Source organism: Carassius auratus, chromosome 14 (genome assembly GCF_003368295.1).
Source record: "Carassius auratus strain Wakin chromosome 14, ASM336829v1, whole genome shotgun sequence".
Classification (NCBI taxonomy): Eukaryota; Metazoa; Chordata; class Actinopteri; order Cypriniformes; family Cyprinidae; genus Carassius; species Carassius auratus.
In genome coordinates this window covers 27390535-27417250 of record NC_039256.1, presented here as the reverse complement: position 1 = coordinate 27417250, position 26716 = coordinate 27390535, and the positions used below count along the sequence as shown (strand labels likewise).

General features: G+C 40.6%; 1 protein-coding gene across 3 annotated transcripts in view; it reads right to left on the bottom strand.

Annotated features, from left to right (window-relative positions):
- Nucleotides 1–26716, bottom strand: part of tenm2a (teneurin transmembrane protein 2a) — a 273356-nt gene that overhangs the window by 179503 nt on the left and 67137 nt on the right. For all 3 annotated transcript variants that reach the window (XM_026281000.1, XM_026281002.1, XM_026281001.1), the window contains one exon: nt 24725–25000. In XM_026281000.1, the coding sequence (XP_026136785.1) occupies nt 24725–25000 (276 nt within the window). The remainder of the gene's footprint in view (nt 1–24724; nt 25001–26716) is intronic.

Below are 26716 nucleotides of genomic sequence, written 5' to 3'. Positions count from 1 at the left end.
TTGAAACTAATTGGTTACAGAGTCTGTTAAAGAGCAATGATTAATGGAGTTCATAATGTGCAGGCTCGTGATGGGGAGCGAATGAAAGTCCAACACTTTCCTGGAGACACAATCTGCCACAACGGAGGAAAGACTGACAACATGGTAACCAGCAAATCAATCAGACCCGGTGAGCAGCACTGATTGCACAGGGTCTTGTCTTCTGTTCTTCTAAGTCCTGATCGACCATCAGGGGCATTACGAGCAGATCTCCAAGTGTGCGTGTGTGGTGCATGTCAATTTCCCTCTCTCTTCTTTTTTTTTTTTTTTCTTAATAAGCACCACCAACAGATCGAGAAGAAACACACATTAAAAATAATAATGTTTGCCACTAAAGCTATTTCAAATCCTCTGATTTGCAACTCCACATGGCAGCCAATGAGCTTTGCATTCACAAGGTCACCTCTGAACTGCTCCTTTCCAATTCAGAAGCACAGTGATTGTTTGCATCTGATGAAATCTCACCTCTTCCTCATCTGAATCTGTACGCTGCTGTCTGATGCCTCTTTTATATTCCTTATCATACAGCGTCTGCATTTTATATTCGTATTTAGATGTCGAGTCCGAGGAAGGGGTTGATCCATTATCCACGGGAGAATGTCAGTTCTGCGAGTTTATTCTGATGATCAGGGAGATGATTAGTCGTGCTAATATATTTAAGCAGTCTGTTCTGGGATCAGCGAGACTATCTTGGTGTGAGAGAAAGCCAAATGGAACGGGGTCTGCTGTCACTGCATAATTGGCTACAAATGAAAACTTTAAAATTCAATAAGATAGCATTACCCATGAATCCATGCTTCAAGACAACGCAAATAAGGCTTGGATCTGAAGGCAAAGAAGAGTCTGTGGGGAAATCTTCTTCAAATACAGGAAACCAAATTAACAAATGGCAAAGTTAAGTGGTGAAAGAGTGTCCCGTGATGCAGAGGAATCTACCGCTTTTGAATACTAACAACCACAGCAAACGTATCTCACACTAATTTTATCTACAGCTACAGGTTTAGTTCAGAATGTACCTTTCTGGAGGCCAGGAAAGAGTGCCTTGATCCCTTTTTTGTTGCATCAGTGGACAGCAAGTTGAGGAATAATAAATAAAATGGTTAGAAATTCAATACTGCAAGCGGCAAGGCCTATAATGCACAAATAACAGAGGGCTTTGTCTTGTATGTTGGCCGGAAGCTTCTGATAGGTGGGCAGTTAACTCGGGCACAATAAACAGGAGCAGGTGGGTCGGGTTAATAGAGGCTACACTGGAAATGACTTTCTATTTTACAAGCAAACGGCTGGAAACACACAAATACATAAACCATCACTAAATATATTTCTTGAGGATCAGGATATTGAATTCAATTGGTTCAGTGGCAACTTACTGAATGGAATATCTCCGAAAGGGTCATCGAAATTATCCACATCATCATCAAGGTATGCTTCAGCGGCATCATGGGAAAAAGGGAAAACAATGGAGACAACAACAAGATGAATGTAAAAGAAAGCAAAAATGATGCACAGAAAAAAGAAAGCACAAACACAAAACACATTAAAGCACCGAGATGGAAAGCACTACCCAGGTAAGTGGTTTTCTATAGCTCCGTCTCTTGTTTTAAACAGGTTCATTTCTCACGAACGTACAGGATGTGACTATACGCCACAGGCCTGCACGTTGTTGAGCCCTCCTGTGGTTTCACCTCGGTAAAAAGATTAGAATGATTTCAGCAGCAGTGACTGAGTCTGACAAGTTTCTCTCCCTTTCTAATTTGCATCTGCAGCCGAGCCTCTCTCGCTTCCTGCCACATATTGATAATAGGAGCGGCAGGGCCTTGTTGTATCTCACTATTAGTTGTGTTATTTCTAGCAGATGAGAACATTACTCAAGGCACATCTTGTTATGCAGGAGGTGGGGGCCGAGACCCTGCTGAAGCAGTGTTGTAAATGGAGTTGAGGGTTTGAGGTGGCCTGGACTCTGACTGTGGCACTCATGCACACCCTGGACCGAACAAAGCTAATAACTGAACCAGAAGTAGCCTCACTATTTATTGTGGTGAACTTCGTCGCCTGGCTCACGACACAACCCAGCAATGACAGAGAAGCTACTTTAAAATTGTAAACAATTTTAGAATGAATGAATGAATATTACTCACTGCTGCTACCACATACCAATACAGTATAACAAAGTACAATGGTTCAGCCGACAAATATGTAAATAAGTAAAAAAACAAAAACAACCTCAAATACATTGTGTGTGGAACATGTTTTTAAGCCTCTATTACTTTTTTTGTGCAAAAGTCATGTTAGCAGTGTAGAATATGTTTCTTTCTTATATAAATCAGATATTTTGAATGAATCTTTTAAATGAATCTTCAAGGACAGTAACATGCAGAAAGAACTAATAAATAAATAGATAAACAGCAGCTTCAAGTATTCAAGTATTAATAAAGGTATTAAGTATTTTTTTAATTACATGTCTGAAATTAATTTGGTTTAATTAATAATAATGTTAGCATTATTAGTATTAGTAGTATGTTATTATTATTGTCACTTTTATTACTTATTAGTTATGCCCCATTACTGCAGCTCAGAATGATGAACTTGTAGATGAAGGTGGTCATTCAAGAAGAAACAGTAAAGAAATTAGGGTCACACTTTATTATAGGGTCCAATTCTCACTATTAACTAACCATTAACTATTACTTTTGCCTCAATTAACTACTTGTTTACTACTTATTAATAGTTTATAAGGTAGTTGTTAAGTTTAGGGTATTGGGTAGGATTATGGATGTTATGCATTATAAGCACTTTATAAGCACTAATAAACAGCCAATATGTTAATAATAGACATGCTAATAAGCTACTAGTTATTAGTGTGAATTGGACCCTATACTAAAGTCTTACCGAAATTAGAGTAGAATATGGAAGAAAGGTCTGGTCGGGCAGAAAAGAAAAGGGAGGATACCCCCTTTAATGCATGAGATGAAAAAGAAAGATGTGCTTGGATGTTTGAGTGAGCAAACAGCTCTCGCTTATGGTTAGCTGCACAGAGAAAAGGGAAGTGGAGGTTCCCTCTATAAAAGGGGATTAGACAGCCCAACCAGACAGACCCCTCACAAGAAACAATTAGAGCATCCCTACCTCCATTCATCTATGTCACCCCCCAGAACAATAGCTACCATCACTGTACAGTAGGCAAAGAAAGGACTGAAGACATACACAGAGCTTTAGTTATCAGGGTGTTTATATCTAGCATATACAGGCCCAATTCATTGCATATATCAATCTCATCTTCACCATTATCTCATTACTAACAATCATTTCAATTAGTATAGCACTTTTGATTGCATTAGGCAATCTCAAAGAAGAGAAAATGATAAGAGTACTGAAAAGGCAATAAAACATTAGGAATATGTTTGCAAATGATTCCAAAATGGCAATGCTTTTCAGTGCTGTGGAAACATGGGGGTGATTTTAAAAGAGAGCTGTTAATCATCAGCATAGCTGTGAAACAATATGCTTCTTTTGTTTAGGATCTCAATTAGTGAGAGAATGTTGATGAGGAAAACAATGGGGCCAAGAAATGACCCCTGTGGAACACCATAGGTAATGTTGCGATCTGTTGAGATGTGGCAAAGTGTGAACAGCGGTATGCAGTGAGAGAGATACATGAAGAACCGATCCAGAATATTACCCAATTACATCTACCTCAGCGCCACCTATTGAAAACGGACATTACTGTATATACTTTGAGGACAGAAAGACAACAGGGGAAAACGACCTGTTAAAAAAATGAAATAAAATCGGCCACAGTTAAGCTAACTGACAGCCAACAGCGGAGGCCGTGGCAAAGCAACAACAGACCAGCTACTGCTGCTTTAGCAGGAGAACAGCAGGAGAGTGATGCATTACATTGCCTCTTACATCACCAGAGAATGGTTATGATCCACACTTAACCTACTGACCTGGCTAAAACATAAATAAAAACAGCACTACTGTATACTTTCACTGTACTGCCATTAACCAAATGTGTAAATGAAAAACATTAAATAAATAATAGTCAGGGGGTACAACAGTGAGGGGATTTCAATGACCGAATTCATATGCAACCCCTTGTCCTTTCTCGTTCTCCTTCTGACATTTTCAAACTTCATTAAGTGGTAAACTCTGGCTGGCTAAATAAGCCTGCCTGCATCAGCACTGTGCTGAACAGAGTATGATAAGTCATTATTGGCGAGTAAGTTCTCAATTAGCTACATGTTGTTGTAGTCAGCACGTTTTGAAAAAATGTTGGGTAATATTTTACTACTGTTATGGCTCCCATGGAGACACCCATAAGGGGCCGCAGAGCAAATCACAGCACAGGATGCAGGAGCTTTCAGAATCTGTATGGTTTAAAGAGTAATAATTGGAATTTGTAATGGGTGTTGAATATGCTGAGATGAAGAGTGCAGTGGCTACCTAGAGGATAGAGTCCCATTCACCCAGTGTTGTTGTCATCATGGGCAACATTGTCAGAGAAGAACTAATATCATACGGCACTGATCAGCATTGGGAAGTAACTAACAGCAGCGCTAGCAAATTACTACATTTTTCAGCACTGTGACAGTAGAGTTTACAGCAACAAGCTGAAATTTTGCTTAGGACAGCTTTTTATACGGCAAACCTACTTAACCTAAAATACTTTAAACTTACATTTTTGTATCATTTAACATATATTTAAATGTTTATGTTTCTCTGACACTGGTTAATGTTCACATAAACTGCAATTTTATGCAATAATAGTGTTATATTTTGATTTAATTTTAAATTATTATTATCATTATTATTATAGTATTTAATTATTAGTTGTCCATTAATTCACAAACCACACTGCAGTTTTTGAACACTCAGTTTAAGAATAGCGTTGTAAGCTTGTAATAATTAAACACTTTTTTCTAAGCTGAGCAGAGTTTGGATTCGTTTTATTAAGTCAGTTCTTTCAGACAGCTGTAAATGAACTGGTTTTAAATACACAGAGGCCCTGATTATGCTTCATATAATGCTGCACTTCAAATTTGTGGAGTATTTCTCTAGTTTTATTTATCATAATTGTATCTGTGTCAATTATCATCATTGAGCTGATTTAGTATTTAGATATAAGAATAATAAATGATTGGTTTTGTTTCAAATAAATAAATAAATACTGTACATTTAAACATAGTAGAGTACTGTTCAATAAAACATTATGGTCAAGGTTACTTCCACATTTGCATCCACTAGCCCACAGCAGGGGAAAAGACACCACACTGCTTTTGTCGCTGAGGAAAAGTTGTCTCTTCTATTCTCTGCCATCGACATGGCCATAGAGTGACCTTGAGGAGCACAAGCTCCTGGGTTCACAAACGAATGCGATTTGCACTTTTATTAGAAACAGGATGGTGAAAGGATGAAGGTGAGAGTGCGGCCCACTGCTCCAGTAGAGGACATGGACCAATGAGAGTCCTGCTCTCACTGAGCACAACACCATGATTGAAAGCAGAAAACATAGCAGAACATACCTTCATCACCTCAGAAATATCCAATAGCAATTTCGCTCAAGAAATGCAGTGTTCATTTATATATATATATATATATATATATATATATATATATATATATATATATATATATATATATATATATATATATATATATATATATATATTCACACACACACACACTACAGTATATATATACACTACAACTTAATGTTCGTTTCATGCCTCAGCCTTATTTGCATTAATAATGCATCATAAGTCAAACTCTCTCTCTCTCTCTCTAGACATATATATGTGCATGTGTGTGTGAGTGTGTACAAATTATTTATGAAGTAAAAAAATAACTGAAGTTCTTGTTGTTTACTGATAAATTCTCTATGAAAGAAATCAACGAAAGAAAGTTAACAATATTTATGCATTACTTAACCTTAGCACTATGTTTTGAAATTAAATAAAAGTTGTAGCCTAGCTGACAAGATGAATACTTTATTGCGTAACTGTTAGACAACATCATCTTAGCTTTAAAGGCATGACATGTTCTGTTTGTCATTTCAGTAACAGAGTAAAGAAAAAAAATGCATATACCATTGTGTGCAACATGAGAATAGAAAGAGCTGCATAGGAAATACAGGAACTTTGACTAATTCTACATTCTTTTGTCACTGCATTAGCAGCAGAATTATTTTGAAATTAAACTTGAAAATGTTTCGTCTTTCATAAAAGGTTGTCCCTCCCAATTATCGATACCTCCATGTTTGTTCAGCTAACAGTCCTTGTAATGTTCAAATGATCAATAATCACTTTCCCTTTGTTGTGTGCCTTTGGTTAGAGATGGGCACAAAATGGTCAGACGGTTGTTCCAGACATAATTTAGAGAGGAATTGCACATTTATAAAGGGTGAGGTTTGTAATAACAGCTAGCCTAGCCCAGAGAGATGCTCTGGCGGCTCTCTGGAGAGGAGGCCAGCCTGGAAATCGATGCCATCAGGAGGTAAAGTAATGGAGAAAAGAGAAGGAGGATGCCACACCCAGCAGTCCCTCCCCAGTCATCCCATTCTTTATGAAGTGACTGAGGGAAGAAATGGCAGCCAGGATCAATAATCCCCTTCACTGAATGATGGCAGCTCAAGCCAACACATTAAAAAGTGCTCTGCGTGTTTAATATCTTCAGCCCTACAGGCACAAATCCAGCGTTGTCTCTTCTGTGTCTTTATTGAGTCAGAAACACAGTTGTATTCATTGCTGGATTTGTCCTGTCTGCTGTTATTGCTCTGTTATAGGGAGCGCTCAGTGGAGTGCCGCTCACTGACTCTGACGAGAGGAGAATTTGGCTCCCATCCAATCCGGCTTCTTCTGCAACCCTGTGGAAATACGGGACCCTTCGATATCTCAAAAATGCAATGCTAAGAAACCCAGCATGCAGGCGGAGAACTCCGCAACCTGATTAGTTAAAGCAACGCTGAAGTTTCATCCAAACATACAGGGCTTTTTACATTCAACAGTGAGCCATGCTGTCACGCGGGGGGCAGGAATAAATTCTTTAAACAAAAGTGAAAAGTCCTTGGCGTTTAAATGAGTATAAACTGCACAGCTAAGAGTAAACCACCATGGGGCTGTCAGAGCCGCTCTGTCGCACAATTCATCATGGAGCACTAATTCTCTAACAACATTACCAAGTCCTTCGCACTATACATTGTCACCAGCAAACTCAATCAACTTATTTAGACCCAAACACGAATCGCATTGGCTCCAGCCCCTGGAGGCCTGCCTTTGCCGCTGAATGCCGCTCTGTTACACTCACTGACTCTGGATTGACACCATTGGCTAAAACTGTGGGAAGACAGGGAAATACAGTGAATATTTTGTTGTGGTGTTCCAAAGTAAACATGAAAAGAGTAAGGGGACACGACTGTGACTTTGCACTCAGGAAAAATTTAACCAGAAATCAGCATCAATCCTGGTCGTATTGTGCTTCATTATTCAACAGCACGTGCTATTCTGAAATATAAATAAATATTAACCAATGGCATAAAAATATCGGTTCCAAAATCGGGCATTCTGTGTGCTACATACTCAACAACAACTGTTCAAAACCACAGGCAAATTAACAAAATTGTGGTTCCTTTAAACATATCTTGAATTGGACTAAATCTAAGGTAGCAAATTGCAGACATAATGCTATAAGATTAATGGGTTTAAAACGGCCATTAGAGGGTTTTAATTAAATACTGAAATTTGAACAAAATAAACTTTAAATATCTTGATGTCTTAATGAGTGAATCATTCAGTCATTCATTCATCCGATTTGTTGACATGACTGATTCATTTGAAGTTGTGGCCTAATGGTTCGAGATTTGGACTCGTAATCCAAAAGGTTGCAAGTTCGATTCTCTTCCGGCAGGGATTGTGGGTGTGGGGAGTGAATGTACAGTGCTGTCTCCGCCATCTATGCCATGACTGAAGAGCCCCCAATTGCTCCCTGGGCGCCGCAGCATAAATGGCTGCCCACTACTCCGGGTGTTTGTTCATGGTGTGTGTGTTCACTGCTGTGTGTGTGGATTTTGGATGGGTCAGATGCAGAGCCCAAATTCTGAGTATGGGTCACCATACTTGGCTGAATGTCACGTCACTTTCACTTTTTTATTCAGAAAGAAGCAAGTGACTGTATGAATGGCTCACTGAATCATTAGCTCAGTTGACTTGTTCAAATATATCGATTCTTTCAGTAACAAATCATTATAATAAATGTAATTGAACAGATATTCTGGAGAAAAACTGCATTCTTGCTATTGCTGAAATATAGCAAACAATATCAATTTAAGGCAAAAACAATGGGGTATACTTTCCATCAACTATTTTAAATTGAAAGGCTATATGACTTAATTCACACACACACACCCACACACACCCACACATGTATAAATATGGACAGACAAGCAAACACTGCATCAATACAAATATAATTATAACCACAGTATTTTGTAAATGCTTCATCTTGTCTTTTACTAGTACAATGCATTGGTTTTGAGGGCAGTTATCTGGCATTATAGTTCTCAAAGCAAATTATAAGAAAGAAAAATACAATGAATGACCGCAGGAAAAAAAATGAATTGACTGGGGGGAAAGCTATAATAAATGTGTTCTCAAAAATAATAATAATACAATTGCTTTCAAATCTGAGAAAAGATCATCAGGTGTCTGAGAAACCCTGGGCAATGCTAAATCACCATCTTTTGTCGAAAATCAAAGCTGAGAATTAGCACTGATGACTTCCATTACAACAGCGAATTAGAGCACATTGTAGACATCAAATGTTCCACAAAGTAATCAGCCCAGCAGCCGAACACTGCACTCCCACAATCAAACTTCTGTTTCTACAGTGGGTGATCATGTCTGACAAATTAACACAGACTTTGTGTATTTCATAAAATAGAAAAAGGGAAAGAAAGAGAAAGTGTGTATTTTATTTGTAACAATAAAAGTCTGTACGTGGCATTCACAATCATTCCTGGCTGCACTGACGTAGGTGCGGCAGAGGCAACATACTGCTCAGTTAATGATGGAAATTGCCAGTTTTTGGGATGGCAAGAGTAAATTGGTCCTGATGCAGATAAAAGTGCCTTAAAATCACTATTGTTTTGCTCCCTTCAACCCAATAACTCAGCAGGAGCGGTGAAAGCATATGTGTGTATGTGTATGTGTGCGCTTTCTATTTTTAAGATAAATAGAGAGAGACATAAAGATGAGAACCAGCGTTTAAAGTCTATAAAGACGAGAAATGTTGATTTGGCAGATTTTAATTTAAAGCACAGGGAGGTGGAAGTCTTTTCAAATTGCAAGATCCCTAGATATGATGTCCCTTTGTGCTTCCAAGCATCTATTAGCCTGTGTGTGTGTGTGTGTTTGTGTGTGGGCATGTTTTTGTGACCTATCAGGACACAACTTTGTATAATGACATGGGTATGACACAGGTATTACAAGGAGAGGGTGACTTATGAGGACATAACCCATGTTCCCATTTTTCAAAATGCTTATAAATCATACAGAATTAGGTTTTTTTGAGAAAGTAGAAATGCACAAAGTTTCCTGTGAGGGTTAGGGTTAGGGTTAGGGTTAGGGTTGGTGAAGGGCGATAGAATATACAGTTTCTACATTATAAAAACCATTACGCCTATGGGATGTCCCCACTTTTCACAAAAACAAACGTGTGTGTGTGTGTGTCTGTGTGTGCGTGTGTGTGAGTGTGAATGTGTCACAGGCTCGACTAACAAAGCACCCCGGGTTGACATTAGAACCAGCTTTGTCGACAGTAAATAACAATCAGTACAGCATACACACAAAGACTGTAGGGTGACAGACAGATGTTCGTCTCAGAAAGGTCAGGCAGCTAAATATAACTCCCATCTTCACCCTCCTTTATGATATATTGTGATGGTCGGCCAGTGGGCAGCAGAAAAATCTACACAGCACTGAGATGAAAGAGGACGGTTAAGTTTAGATTTACTGGGGCCCGATTGATCGGCGCACATAAAGGGCCCCTGCTTCGGCCTGGGTCCGTTTCATTAACTAAAGCTGCAATGTAATGAACCCAGCAATGGCAATCTTGACTCGAAACAGGAAGACAGCAGGAAGAGGACTGAAGGAGACCGCTCAAGGGAGAGCTGTAAAAGGCAGGGATATTTAATATTGAATCAATGTTCACACCGACTCTTACATCATCTAATGCACGTTATAATCATTCTTCGCTGAGATCTGTGTAATTCAAATGTGAGGCGTGGACTCTGCCAGAGAAATTTACAAGTGTGCTCCTTTCACCTACGAATGGCGACAATATAGAGAGTTTTATGAGCACGGCTGCTGGCTGACCATAATGTTTGGGAAAATGAAAAGCTCAGCAGCTTGTCGCAATATTGTTCAGTGGTTGTTGAAAAAAAAATTTTTTAAGTCACATTTCAAACTACATTTTTGTGTTAAATGTGCTCCTAACCATTCTTATATTGATAAAACATTTAAAGGGGGGGGGGGTGAAATGCTCGTTTTCACTCAATATCCTGTTAATCTTGAGTACCTATAGAGTAGTACTGCATCCTTCATAACTCCAAAAAGTCTTTAGTTTAATTATATTCATAAGAGAAAGATAGTCTATACCGATTTTTCCCGGAAAAACACGACCGACTGGAGGCGTGACGTGTGGGCGGAGCTAAAGAATCACGAGCGCCAGTAGGCTTTTGCGTTGAGAGCGTTTGGAAGCTGACATTACCTTGAGGAAAAGACCATCACCCAAAACAAACCATGGCTAACAGTCAGATTCAGCGTATATTTATGATCCAGAATCAGATCCCGAGGCTGAAACTGAACGAGAGCAGCAGCAGCAACGACTCGCTCCGAGCGGGGCTCGAACCCGGGTCTCCGATGGGAGGCGGACGCACTAACAAGGAGGCAGAGATATTTTAAGCATTTTTACTCACCGCCTGCGGTTCCAACACACGATCGTTGGGATTGCATCATCCTTAAGAAATAAACGATACGCAAATCCGTCGTCAAACTGGGCCATGTTTGTAAAACAAGCATCTTCGAAATGCAGGGAACAAACAAAAACACTTGCACAACTCCGTTGATGCTCTGTAAAAATAAACTCCATCCACTGGTCCCTTAATGCTGTTTTTTCTTTGGTAATCTGTGCAGGGTTGTCTTGCCCTGGCAACCAAAAACACATTCCTTTTGTGACATTTCGCGACACTCTCGCTCTGATCAGTGATTGGCTGTGCTCAGCCTCTCATTGCTCTGCTATACGGGAGCGCGCGCTCTTCCGGCAGACGTGCCCTCAGGACCCATATAAGGAAATTCCGCTCCATCTAACATAACACAGACCCATACTCGAAAAAAACTTTCCGAAACTTGTGACAAACCGGAAGGAGTTCTCCTTCAAACGTGTCTCCTTACTCAATTCTGCCCACTGATTGTTGCCTTGTACCTAACATGTGCAGTGACAAAGTTGAATATTATATTATATTATATTATATTAATAAAAAATAAAAATACAACTGTATTCCAAACTAATACTATTGTGGTAAACACGCCTTCGGCATCATACCTTTTTGTCTGGCAAAAATGTGTGAGTTTGTTTACCTTCCATCAAATTACTCTATGACATTTCCTTTCTTTACAACTTTTAGTGGAGGAGGTCGATACGACCCTTGTGGAGATTCACAAAAAGCTTTAACTCAACCTCGGTTCTGAACCGTTCTGACAGAAAAGAGAGAGGCTTCTTCACAAATGATTTTATCCACTTCACTGTCAACCACCAGCCGTATGAAAATCTGAATGTTGTTTATTGACTTCTTGTTTCTATTCAGTGTTAGATAAGAGGTTAAACATTTGTAAATGGCAAAGCACAATACGAGGAAAAAGCAGAAGTGAATTGAAGTCCATGAGTAGTTGGCACTTAACTTGGAGTGGCCCTTCCATTAGTCAACGATTATAACAAATAATTACGAAAGCTGATACGTTTCATCGAGGGTCATTAGTTGTGCAATAAAACTCTCAATTTTAATTCACCTCAAAGAAAGCTGAAACATTATTTCAAGAAATATATTCTGGGAGAATTCCACAGCTCTCCCACCAATCGGCATCCTTTTTCAGCACCGCATGCAAAATAGCGAAATACTCATTAAACACATCCTGCAAACACACAAACCCCTTCATGCATCTGTACAGTGTTCCTTTAGCACACATGCAGTCAACTCATTTCAGCGAGTATAAAAAAATCCAGTCTCCTCTCTAAGATATGAATATCCCAGCATGCAACTTTGATTTCTCTCTTCTTCTACTGATGCTCTTTTCTTCCTTATTAACGAGACCTCTCCTGATGCTCCCATTACAGAATTGATTGCAGTTATTTGCAGAGAGCCTCGTTCATGCCATAATCTTTGGCACAAATCTCCCTCGCGCTACACGTCTGCAAAAAGGGCCACGATCGGTTCGGTTCAATCTTGTTGGTTTAATGTGAGTCCGCCCCCACGTCGTTGTGGAATTTGCATTAACCAAAGCATGATTCATGGTTATTCATTCAAAGTAAGTGGGGCTGATAAAAAAAAGGAAAACAATTGCTGTTATTGTAATAATGAAACGTAATGGTCAGTCCCACAATCCTCTCTGTTATGTGCTGCACATCTATGGTCGTGGGCCTCCTACACAGGCAGACACACACAGCATGGAAACATTTAAGCTTCAAACTTAATTATCTTAAATGTCTTGTAATAGAAAACGAAGAAATCATCAAGAAGAAGAAAACACCATTTTTCCAAGTCCCACGACAAAGCTTCTTAAACGCTTAGTGACGCAGCTCAGCGTGGGAGAATACAAATAATCCAGCAAACAAAAGCTGCCCGCTCTTCTCGCAGCATGGGGCACCGAGGTGGCTTTGTTTACCGAACGTGATGCGAAACGCTGATCGGCGAACCGCTGCCAAACGCAACTCGCATGGGACTGCAACCGCATGACGGGATAATTTCTTATCTGGCTGGAGTACAAATACTTACGCAAACAAACATGCTGCAGAGTTCAGCAATGACAGACAACCTCGTCTGGACAACAGGCCACCACTTCGCACCTCCACGAACGGCTGTCTTCACTTGAAATACTGAAGTTAAATACTACAGAGACAGCAGCAGGGAATTACGGCACCCATACAGCGTAATGGAGCCCCAGACACGTAAAGATCACTGACTCTTTGCTCTGGGAACCGTAGCATGTGGGCATTAATCAGTCACTCAAATTGAAGAGGCTTCCAGTCATCCAGCCTGCTTAATAAGACAATCACCTGGCCTCATTATCAAGCTCCCCGTGCACCTCACCCGGCATCAAAAAGTAGTGAGGAGAATATTTTAGGAGGATCACATGGAAGAGACGCCATCAAGATAAGCAGCAAGAGTCGAATAAGGGTTTGTTTTATCCGTCCCAGGGGGAATTGAACTCTTTAATTTACTATTGACTCTTTTAAAGTGGATGAGTTGAAACTATCTGATAGTGTACGCAGCATGAGTGAAGTTACAGTGTGAAGGAAGCTTTTGTTATGATGGTGGATAATGTGCTATCCTAAATTACTGCTAACAAACAAATGCTTGGTGAAGACGCTTCATAGAAAACCCCTAAGACATCTTCGGAACACAAATTAAGATTTTTTTGATGAAGTCAAAGAGCTTTCTGATCCTGCATAGACAGCAACACAACTACCATGTTCAAGGCCCAGAAAGGTAGTAAAGATATTGTTAAAATAGTCCATGTGACATCAGTGGTTTAACAGTAAATTTATGAATACGTTTTGTAAGCAAAGAAAACAAAAAGAATGACTTTATTCAGAGATTTCTTCTCTTTCATTTCAATCTTCAACGCACAGTACACAGTACACGACTCATGCATGTGCATTCATCGGCATGTAAATTAAGGTTGAACCACTGATGTCTCATGGACCATTTTAACAATATTCTTACTAATTTTACACATTAAAATAATAAATGATTAGCCTGAATGCACTGTAAGTCTTTTTGGATAAAAGTGTTTGCTAAATGCATAAGCATTAATGTAAATGTAAAGGTAAATGTAATTTTCTGAACCTTGAAAATGGTAGTTGCATTGCTGTCTATGCAGGGTCAGAAAGCTCTCGGATTTTGTCTAAAATATCTTAATTTGCGTTCCGAAGATGAATAACGTGGATAATGTGGATGATTAATTAATGACAAAATGTACATTTTTGAGTTAACTATTTTCTTTATTGCTTCTTTAAAATTGAGCTACTGTAAAAATTACCATAAAAGCATTAGTGTTTGTTGAAATGTACCATTTCTAAAAGGCTTGTGGAGATCATCATTAGACCTTCAGTCTCTGGAGACATTCAGGATTTGACAATAATGATGATACTTCACAAAAGACTTGGGCTGGCTGCATTAGTTTTTACGGCAATGAGGTATAGGTCTACGTCAAAAATCTGCAACAGCAGTAACACAGAAGGGCTGGCAATACAGATGTTGTCTAACAAAATGTGAATGTGTAACTGTGCACTGTACTACCAGCAGCAGCAGAAACGAGGGAGACTGGTATGCACAGCATTATTCTCTACGCTGGTCTCAGAATTCAAAGAGGTGTGCAGAGAAGGTGGACTAGCAGTATATTGTTATTTTCTGCACAACCTGCACTTCACAACAACAACTTTGTTTCTGCAGTGACTTTCAGCATGCTTCCTTCAGCAACGGCTGACATGTTTAGGTTTTTTTGTGGAGCAAAATCTATTCAAAGCAGTCAGACTGAAACAGATTTCCAGAAATGTGATTTGAATATGACTTCAAACCCCATATGAATGTAGCTTAAAATGGATTTTTTAAAATCCTATTTCATGTGATAATTCGCCACTCCAAACAGATATAGTATGCATGAAAAATGGATTTGGACTGAACAAGGCTTTAGTGTTTAAGTAATTTTTGCAACAATCGATCCATATAGCACTGTCTCAAATGACAATTTAAAATTTCCAAACTGAAAAAAAAAACAAAAAAACAAAAACAAATGGTCAACTTTGATTTAGTGTTGATTTTGTATAAATAATATAATTAAAGATAATCTACTTAGACATGTTACCACCACAGCTCATACTGGATTTTTGTTATATGTAATAATAAATAGCTTTTGTTTGTTTTTTTTTGTTTTTTTGATTACATTTCAGATACTCTTATTTATATGCAACAGTGACTTTTTTCTAAGAAAAAAATAATTTTATTCAACAATGAAGATTTTTTTTTTTTACTATAGATTTGATTTGTAATTTTGGTGAGCATAAGACACTAATATGGTAATTTATATTGCACATCCAGTAGTCTTTTTATATATTTTTTTCTTCTTTATGGCACAATTCTCAGACTTGTTGAATAGTGAATAAAATGCTGCTTTATTTGTTTCATGGTGTGTATTTTACAACCTCCTTCTGTACATGTCTTGCAAAATCACATACTGAATTTTAAATTCAAATTCAAAAAGAGGTTTTGTATATGTCTTCAAAATAAACCTTATGCATCACATTGGAATAAATTAATTTTAACAGACATTAAAAAACACTAAACAAATAATTAAAGCTCAGTCTTCACTAAAAACTGCTTGTCTGAAGAACCTTGAAGAGCGAATGCTATTTTTATCTCAGCAACAAATTCTGACTCTGTGCCCAATCAGATATTGACTAGTATGCTCATGTCTAGACCTAACATTTCAAAAGCACAAATGGATGTTTTTAGTCAAAGCGGGTGGTAGACTTTGAAAGCTGCTTTTACGTCTGGGAGAGTATTTGGAAAGAGGCAGACGGAGGGTGATAATGGATGGAAATTTTCTTCTGACCCCATTCACTTTCCCTAGGTGAGTGACACCTGTCTTTCAAAGTGATTGGTGCCGCTGACACATCCTTATAACAAGGCAAAAGAGGAAGATGAGAGAGAGAAGTATATTGAAGTGCATCAGCATGCACAAAAAATGTGAAAGAAAAAAGATAAGGGGCAAAGATAGGGGTGAGGCATCAAAGTGTGTTAGAAGTGGAAAGACAGAAATGACAGATTTACTTGCTTCTATTTTGAACATACGCTTTCTTCCTTGTGAGAACACATCCACTGAAAGCAATATCCCGCTTCTAATTCAGTTCAGCTGCAAGAAAGCTTGATTTTTTCAAGCACAGACTCACAGAAATATCAATCACACCCTATCTAGTTTCTCATGTAAGTTTTTCATACGTATATGTGCATATATAGCCACAAGCAACAATCCAAGAACATGTGTGGAGAACATAATACTGTAGGTTTAATGGATGCATAAGGCCACTTCTGTGCAAAATAATATTTATAGAATCACTGTACTTATATGTAGACCTTCACGATGACTTTCTAAAAAAAAAAAAAATTGTAAATATCACCATCTGAATTTTGATAGGCTCTTAGTAGCCTGATTTTAGGCATATGTTAGCCCCTTCCATGAATAAGATGCATGAAACATTCGATCAATAAAACCACTAAGATGGGCTGAATTCATAATAGCATAATAATATGTATTTACAGTATATGGCTAATTAGTAAGAGTGGTATGCTAGAATGCCAAATGCATAGCAAATTACAAAAATAGCATGCCAAATTTATATTTTCTAACTTTTATATGACAGAAATAGTAAAAGTAGTTGTCACGGTAGGAAATCCAGTGTTTCCTCCGTGTCATGTTTTGTTATTGTTTTTGTACTTACGTTGTCTCCATGTGTTCGTTTAGTTGATTGTCATCACCTGGGTGTTGATTGTCTCGCTCCAGCTGATCGTCATCATACCTCTGCTACTTATACTCACCTCGCTCTCTCTCTGTTGTCAGATCCTCTCTTATGTCTCCACGTACTAGCTGGATTACCGTCTTCCGTGTTTGTGTGCTGGTTGGATTCGTGTTGTCGTCCGCGTGTCAGTGTTCCGGTCTGTTCCTGGTTCTAACCATTGACCACCTTCACCTGCACCGCTGACTTCACCATCCCGCTCTTCGCACGCCACCGTAGACCTTCCTTGCCATTGCCAACACTCTGGACACTTCTTATCAATAAACAACTTCTGATTGCCTGCAATTGCTTCCTCCTCTTTTATCTGTCGTTACAGTAGGATCTGACCATCATGGAAGCAGCAGGCGATCGCTCCCCATCTCATCTCGAAGAATTTCTGCAACGAGCTGTGGGTCGTATGGATCGCCAAGACAAGGCGATAGATGAGATGGGTCGAGCCTTCCAAGCAATGGTGACGAAGGTGTCCGAGCTCGTTCTCCAGACGCAACAACAACAACAATCGTCACCCGCTGCGCCTCCCACGCCACCCACACCGCCGATCGTCTCCGGGGGGATTTCCCAGCCCGATCCACGCCTCCCCATCCCGGAGAAATATGCGGGTGAGCCAAAGTTCTGTCGATCTTTTCTGTCTCATTGTTCTCTGCACTTCGCCCTGCAGCCCCGCACGTTCTACACCGAGGAAATGAAGGTGGCATTCGTCTTATCTCTACTTACGGGAAGGGCTGCCCTCTGGGGGACGGCGGTGTGGGAGAACCAAGACAGCTGCTGTGCCTCGTTCCCCGCACTTTCGGAAGAGATGAGACGGGTCTTCGACCGCTCCGCCGCCGGGAGGGAAGCGGCTTGGCTTCTCACGGACCTACGTCAGGGGGAAAGGTCCGTTTCTGATTATTCGATTGAGTTCCGCACCCTGGCGGCGGAGTGTAAGTGGAACGAGGAGGCGCAGTGGGATCACTTCCTGCATGGGTTGGCTGACCGCATCCAACAGGAGATCCGCGCCGTCGAACTCCCCACTTCTCTCAACAGTCTGATTGACCTAACCATCAGAGTGGAGAATCGACTCGATCAAGCCACCAGACGGAGGGGGAGAGCAGTTCTCGCGAACAGACCGGAGGCTCAGCATCAGCGCTCAGATGTTGCGGTCAGCCCACCGGGAGATCTTGAACCCATGCAGGTGGGGCGAGCTCGGCTCTCCCGGGAGGAGAGGATCAGGCGGAGATCCCTGGGACTATGTTTATACTGCGGCAGTCAAGAACATCACATCCAGCGTTGTCCGGTAAAAGACCAAGCCCGATAGTAAAACGGAGGCTACTATCGGGTGGGATCTCTGCCAGAAAGACCTCATCTACATCGACACTCCTTCCGGTGAGTCTACGGTGGTCCACCCACGCACTCGAGCATCACGCCTTGTTGGATTCTGGGGCAGAGGGTAATTTCATGGACTTCCAGTTCGCTAGTAAGCTTAACATTCCTCTCACCTCCCTCAAACACCCCATTGCACCCTTTGCTCTCAATGGACACAGACTACCAGTCATCACTCAGACCACCTTACCTGTTTCCCTCACCACATCTGGCAATCATACTGAGGAGATATCATTCTACATTACGGACTCACCTTCATCCCCCATCGTTCTCGGTCACACCTGGCTTCAGAAACACAACCCCAGCATCAATTGGCGCCTTGGATCTGTGGTTAGCTGGAGCGAGGAATGTCATTTGTCTTGTCTTTTGTCTGCTGGTGTTAATGTTTCTGAGTCTGTGTTTCAGGGGGAAGCAGTGGATTTGGCTAGCGTGCCCGCGGAGTACCACGACCTGAAGGAGGTGTTCAGTAAGTCTCGTGCTGATTCTCTTCCTCCTCATCGTCCCTATGACTGTGCGATAGAGTTATTGCCAGGTACTTCTCCGCCTAAGGGCAAGTTATATTCTTTGTCTGTTCCAGAGACGGCGGCCATGGAGAAATATATATCCAGTTCTCTAGCAACGGGGTTTATCCGCCCTTCCTCTTCTCCAGCGGGGGCGGGGTTCTTTTTTGTGGGAAAGAAGGACGGATCCTTGCGACCTTGCATTGACTACCGAGGGCTGAACAACATAACGGTAAAGAATACCTATCCTTTGCCGCTTATGTCTTCAGCTTTTGAGAGGTTGCAGGGAGCGTCCGTTTTCACTAAATTGGACTTACGTAATGCTTATCATTTGGTCCGCATCAGGGAGGGGGATGAGTGGAAGACTGCCTTTAACACCCCTAGAGGCCATTTTGAGTACTGCGTTATGCCGTTCGGGCTAACCAACTCGCCGGCAGTCTTTCAAGCACTCGTTAATGACGTGTTGCGAGACATGGTCGATCTGTTCATATATGTTTACCTGGATGACATATTGATCTTTTCTTCGTCTCTCCAGGAACACGTGCAACACGTACGACGAGTGCTTCTGCGGTTGCTAGAGAATGGATTGTTTGTCAAGGCGGAGAAATGCGTTTTTCATGCACAGTCTGTTTCTTTTCTAGGACACATCATTTCGACTGAGGGTGTTCGCATGGATCCTGAGAAGGTTAAGGCTGTGGTAAATTGGCCATCCCCAGAGTCTCGCAAGGCCCTGCAGAGATTTCTGGGGTTCGCCAATTTTTACCGGCGTTTCATTCGCAATTTCAGCCAACTAGCCGCTCCTCTGACCGCCTTGACCTCCCCTAGTTTGACGTTCAGGTGGTCAGACGCAGCTGAGGCTGCGTTTGCCAAACTGAAAGGCTGCTTTGTTTCAGCTCCCATTCTCGTCACCCCTGATCGCTCACGTCAATTCATAGTGGAGGTCGACGCGTCAGAGGTGGGGGTAGGAGCAGTGTTATCCCAACGCGCATCCTCAGACGGAAAGGTGCATCCGTGCGCGTATTATTCTCACCGTTTATCTCCTGCAGAAGTTAATTATGACATTGGCAATCGAGAGTTGTTGGCAGTCAAACTTGCACTGGAAGAATGGCGTCACTGGCTTGAAGGGTCGGGTGTACCTTTCATTGTATGGACGGACCATAAGAATCTCGAATACATTAGAACCGCCAAAAGACTTAACTCCAGGCAGGCTCGGTGGGCATTGTTTTTCGGTCGTTTCGATTTTACACTTTCTTACCGGCCGGGTTCCAAAAACATCAAACCCGATGCTTTATCCCGTCTTTTTGAGCGTTCCGATCGTACTGCTACTCCCGAGCCCATTTTACCGGGGACCATCATTATCTCCGCGCTCAGATGGGAGGTCGAATCGAAGGTGTTGACCGCCTTAGAAGGGGTAACGCCCCCGGCTCGTTGCCCACCGAACCGATTGTTTGTACCGGAGAGGTTACGGTCAGACGTTCTCCAGTGGGGTCATTGTTCCAGTGTTGCTTGTCACCCAGGGGTTAGTAGAACTAGATTTCTGGTCAAGCAACGATTTTGGTGGCCTGGTATGGCTCGTGACGTCCACGATTTCGTCTTGGCTTGTTCAGTTTGCGCTATTGGTAAGACTTCCAATCGACCTCCAGATGGGTTACTCTTACCGCTGTCTGTCCCTTCAAGACCCTGGTCCCACATTTCGCTAGATTTTATCACCGCCCTCCCGCCCTCTAAAGGCAATACGGTGATTTTAACCGTAGTGGACCGGTTCTCGAAGGCGACTCATTTTATTCCCTTGCCCAAATTACCTTCAGCCAAGGAAACAGCGGTAGCTGTCATTGACCACGTCTTCCGTATACATGGCCTTCCGACAGACGTGGTTTCTGACAGGGGTCCCCAATTTGTGTCCAAATTTTGGCGAGAGTTTTGTAAATTGTTAGGAGCGACTGTTAGTCTTTCTTCCGGGTTCCATCCCCAGAGCAATGGTCAAACCGAACGAGCCAATCAGGATGTCGAGAGGGTTTTGCGATGTTTGGTTTCCAATAATCCTTCGTCCTGGTGTCAGCAACTCTCAGTTGTGGAGTACGCACACAATTCTTTGCCAGTGTCATCTACGGGCATGTCTCCATTTAAGTGTAGTTTAGGGTACCAACCACCTAATTTTGTTAGTACGGAATCCGAGGTTTCGGTCCCCTCCGCACACGCATTAGTCCAGAGGTGTCACCGCACCTGGACCAGAGCTCGCAGAGCTCTGCTCCAGGCTAGGTCGCGCACCAAGGCTAAGGCCGATCGCCACCGGTCGAAGCCTCCCCGTTACGTCGTCGGTCAAAGAGTGTGGCTTTCTACCCAGAACATTCCTATGCGGTCCGTTTCTAACAAACTTGCTCCCAAATTTATTGGCCCGTTTTCTATTACCAAGATTATTAATCCGGTTACCGTGCGTCTTAGCCTTCCTCCGGCGTACAGGAGGATTCATCCCGTGTTCCACGTCTCCAAAATTAAATCGGTGATTTCTTCCCGTCTTAATCCGCCTGCTCCGGTTCCCCCCCCGCCTCGTCTCGTTAATGGGGAAACCACCTATTTGGTTAATCGTATTCTGGACTCTAGACGGAGGGGACGCGGTTTTCAGTACTTGGTGGATTGGGAAGGTTACGGTCCGGAGGAGAGGAGTTGGGTTCCTGCTCGGGACATATTGGATCACCACCTTATAGATGATTACAATCTACAGGTAAAGCAGGCTGGGAACGTCAGGTGACGTCCTAGGGGAGAGGGTACTGTCACGGTAGGAAATCCAGTGTTTCCTCCGTGTCATGTTTTGTTATTGTTTTTGTACTTACGTTGTCTCCATGTGTTCGTTTAGTTGATTGTCATCACCTGGGTGTTGATTGTCTCGCTCCAGCTGATCGTCATCATACCTCTGCTACTTATACTCACCTCGCTCTCTCTCTGTTGTCAGATCCTCTCTTATGTCTCCACGTACTAGCTGGATTACCGTCTTCCGTGTTTGTGTGCTGGTTGGATTCGTGTTGTCGTCCGCGTGTCAGTGTTCCGGTCTGTTCCTGGTTCTAACCATTGACCACCTTCACCTGCACCGCTGACTTCACCATCCCGCTCTTCGCACGCCACCGTAGACCTTCCTTGCCATTGCCAACACTCTGGACACTTCTTATCAATAAACAACTTCTGATTGCCTGCAATTGCTTCCTCCTCTTTTATCTGTCGTTACAGTAGTATGCTAATTGCCTACTGAATTACATTTATATATATATATATATATATATATATATATATATATACACACACATATATATATATATATATATATATACACACACACATATATATATATATATATATATATATATATATATATATATATATGTACATGGCAGAAGCTGCAGTAGAATGTAGTATGCTAAAATTAAAAATAGTATGCTGAATTCCCATTTTATATATCACAAATATGCAAGCATGTTTTTAGAAATGTCATACTGAGTTCTTTTCTTTATACAACAAAATTAGTATTAGTATGATCTTACTCCTCTTTATTATTTGGAATAGAATACTGATTTTATATCATCATATCTTTATATAGTAGAAGCAGTAGTATGCTATTTAAAAGAGCATATAGAATTCTTACAGTGTCATTATATGGCAGAAACAATAAAAGCAGTGTGCTTTTTGGAAAAGGATACTGGAATGACCTCATAAAAGTATCAATGAAAGCATGTTATTCAGAATATCATAATGAATTCAGTAAAAGTAGTAAGCTAGTATGCCAAGCACCAACTGAGTTGAATTATTTATACTGTAGAAAGAGTAAGAGTAGTATGCTAGCATGCTATTCAGAACAGGGAACTCTTATCTTTATATGGCCGAAAAAAAAAAAAAAAAGTTGCATGTTATCTGAAATAGCATAATATTTTTTTATATAGCAAAATTATTTTAAGTATGCTATTCCCAATAGGCATCACATTATTAAGATTTTTTTTAAAAATCTTGAATTTTACATTTCCTCTGTGACTCACGCATCCTGCACGGATTATCAGGCACAGCCTGGGCGATGTTTAATTGGGATTTCAGTGGGAATGAGCCACGGTGCTGCACTGAAAGACGATGTCCAGCTCGTGTCCACTGCTGTCAGAGCAGACAGGCATGCGATCTGGTGACTGGCATATGCTGTGCCCACGCGCTTCCCGTGCCGTAAAAACCGAAGACGGCACTAGGAAACAGCGGTCTGGAGATTAGCGTGGCAAATATCTGTGAAGCAATTATCAGCCGGTGAGATGAAGACGACTGCTTTCCAAGGTGTTTCTTTATGTGTTTAAATAGCTGTAGAGTACTTTGATAAATTGTCAGAGCAAGTTTGTGCGATGCTAGAATTCACGGCTGACGGATCTGTTTGAGGTCTGATACGGTGAGAACTCAATTAATTAGGAGAAGTTTTTGCCTTTTCATTAACCTACTCTGACACTCTCTACTATGGATGTAACTATTCACTGCAAGCTGGTTGAAAATCGATTCAAATATGTGACGATTCAAATAGTTTGAGATGCTAAACAAATCACGATTCGAGTATATATGAATGCATGTCTGAGGAAAAAAATTGCTGACTTAAGAAAAGTTTAGATGGTATTTTTTTATTTTCACCTTGCCTCTGTATATATATATATATATATACGCATATTAAAGTTCATAAGTGCAGCGCTGGTTTGTTTACAGCGGAAACCAAGGAAATGCTGTGAGCGCCACCTGCTGGCAGAGAGTGAATCTGCGTCTCATTCAGCTTGTCTGCCGTTTCTGTTTCATGCAGATATTTTTATGTATAATTTTAGAGAAGTAAAGTCAAACAATTCTGTTTTTGCCTCAAATTTCAAAATCATACAATCTAATTTATATTAAAAAGTGCTCATGTTGCATGTATGCAGCATCTTAGTTTGGATGATGATTAAAATGTAGTGGTTGCCTCTACATGTAATTTTAAATGGAAAGAACACAGACAAAGACTTATTTTGTTTATATTAAGGGATTTATTTTATCTGTGCTACTTATTCATTTGATTTGGGATTTTAGATTTTAAATTTAGTTTTGTTATTTACATTATATTATATTAAAATTTTGTCATTTAGCAGACACTTTTATCCAACGTGACTTACAAATGAGGACAATGGAAGCAATCAAAACCAACAAAAGAGCATTCATTTGCAAGTGCTATATTAGTATATTATTATTGTGTTATATTTAAATTTATTAATGTGCAGCATTTTGACCAAGCAATATTAAAAGAACACATTTAATTCATAATTTGTCTTAAATTTCATTTTGTAAAAAAAATACAAAAAATAAAGTTAATCGAATCAAATCATTAATTGAATCGTGAGTTGAGTGGATCGTTACATCCCTACTTTCTACAAACTCTGCTAAGATTTTAGATGCCACCAAGGAGTGTGGAATCGAGGAACATGATGCCAAATTCCTGCAAGGAAAGGTAATGAAAGGCATTCAGTCGTCAACAATAACATCCATGCAGGCAGATGTGTGGAGAAAAGCGTGGGGGGAGAAAAGCCACAATGTTTTCGCTTGATGAACAAGAGTCCTTTGACATTTCTAAAACTTATTTTGGTGAATGATCTTTTTATATTAACTGAGTGTGACATGTCATGCTGTATCCAATCTATTTATACACATCTTCAGTGGCAGATTAGCTTTATATCACTTCAGTTGACTAACAAAAGCAGTTGTGGTTTGGGAAATGATTACAGATGCACAGTGACACCCAGGTAAGAGCAACGCAAAATGAATTTCATTCAGCTCTAAACGAGTCAAACAAATAAAATGTGAATGTTTTATCACATGTTGCACATTTTTGGCATCTGTTCTCACACACCTTTACACTCTAAACACCTTAAAGATTTCTGTCGCACCCTCGGTTTTGTAAACACGACACTTGTTCTTTGCTCTGCTAATTCTCACATGCTATCTCTCACCTGATTCGTCATCAGACTTGTTCTCATTCTCGGAGTCGGTGAGGGTGAGAGCTGAGTTCTCCCGGCTGGAGAGGCCAGAGCTGCGGCGGGACTTGATGTCGTGGCCGGCCCACAGCTGGATGGCTCGCTCCGGTGAGATCGGGCCCTCTGGGTCAGAGTCTGCGTCAGAGCTGGCGCTCAGAGAGTAGCCACGCTGCAAGAGGCCGATGTCCGGGCAGTATGCGTTCTGATGCGGGGCTGCTTCACAAATGCCCAGCTCGGCTAGAGTAAAGTTCCCTAAAGTGGTAAAAACAAAGCACAACCTGTCAGCTGTCGATGCATATGGAGGGAATGGCCTGAGGCGGCTGTGATTCATCCTGTGAAGAAAGTCATTTACACACAAACTACACACTGCAGCTATACTAATCAAGTTGTATAGCATAAACTAATGAACACTATTTTGGTAATGACTAAATAAAAAAGTAATAAAAAAAAGAAAACAACTCTTTGCAGTTACTTCACTCCTTATTTTTTTAAACTTGATTGCATTATTAATTGTACTTAACTGAGAAATACTTGAAAGTCTCACACCTGTTTTTTGATCATTTTTTTCAAATTTGTAATAGTTTTGAACAGTTTTTAAAAAGGAGTATTATTTAGCATATTCGTTTTTGCTGTGATGTCACAAATCGTGAGATGTCAGTGGTACTGGTATGAATGTTCACCAGTGGTCTGCTGATTTTTTTATTCTATTTGTAAAGCAGCTTTGGAACAATACAGTGTGTACTGTTGTACTGCTATACAAATAAATAGAATAGAACTGAATTGAACATTCCAACTATAATAAGTCAGAGACTCACAAAGCTAAGGGGGGCTGTAGGAGCCTGAGGTTTAACAGCTCGAATCAGTGGACGTCAGCTCAGACGTCAGGTTATGTGCGGTGCAGGGCTAAGGGGGCTATTTTATCCTACAGCTCTTTACCTGCTGCGAAATTTCCCTCACAGCATCACACCTCCTACTTTGATGAGTGTGACCGTGCTCATGCACACACAAAACCTCAACTACCACATTCAGAGAGAGCTGGACTCACAAAAAAAAAAAAATACACACATATATATGTATATACTGTATAGCATGTAATCCAAATGAAATTAAAGCACATCAAACTGAATCAATAAACACAACGGGGTCCCAATTAAGGGCAGGCTGTGGGAAAACAATTAAAGGATAAGGCATGCACAACCAATTTCTTCTCTTCAGTAATTAAAAGAGTCAATGCATGCCCTCCAATCAGCTGTAAATGAAAAAGCAATTTCGTTCATTAACACTCTTTAAGACAGGAATCTTCACAGCAGCGGGGATCGATATTGTAAAAATCAAGCGACCTTCATAGTTGTTTTATTCCTATGTGGTGGGAGGACATAAAACACAAAACACTTCTGATTGTAGTAGCTCGAAGATAATTATTCTTTTCAAAACGACTTAAGTTGTATGCTGTGAGAACTGGACACATTTACAACAACTAATATACAGTAACTACACCAGCTATACAATAACTCTGGACTTTTCTAGTATACTAGTAATGCTAAAAAACACAACTAGCACTGCTATCAGTCTAGTCAGACCGTACCGTACCTGACATGAAGTAGCTCAGGAATGGAGAGAGATCCATGTACTCTGCGAGGGCAACAACAACACAAAACACCATCTTAAATACAAAAAACAAACTCGCTTTTAACATGACACATTTATCACATACTGCACTGCTAACATTTCTTCCAGCTTCTCACAAATAGGTTTTCCCACTGTAGAGAGTTGATTATTGCTTTTCATAAAAGCATAAAAAAGAATAAAACAGGATTGTCTGTTTTTGACTGTGAAGAAACAGACCATCTTGTTCCCTTCTTCTGTTTACAAATTTCTAGTACAGCCAGATGGAAAAATACCATAGTAAACCAAAAGAATGGGCATCGTTTTCTCAAACTGGGAATCATTCCCGGAGTGGGGACCGAT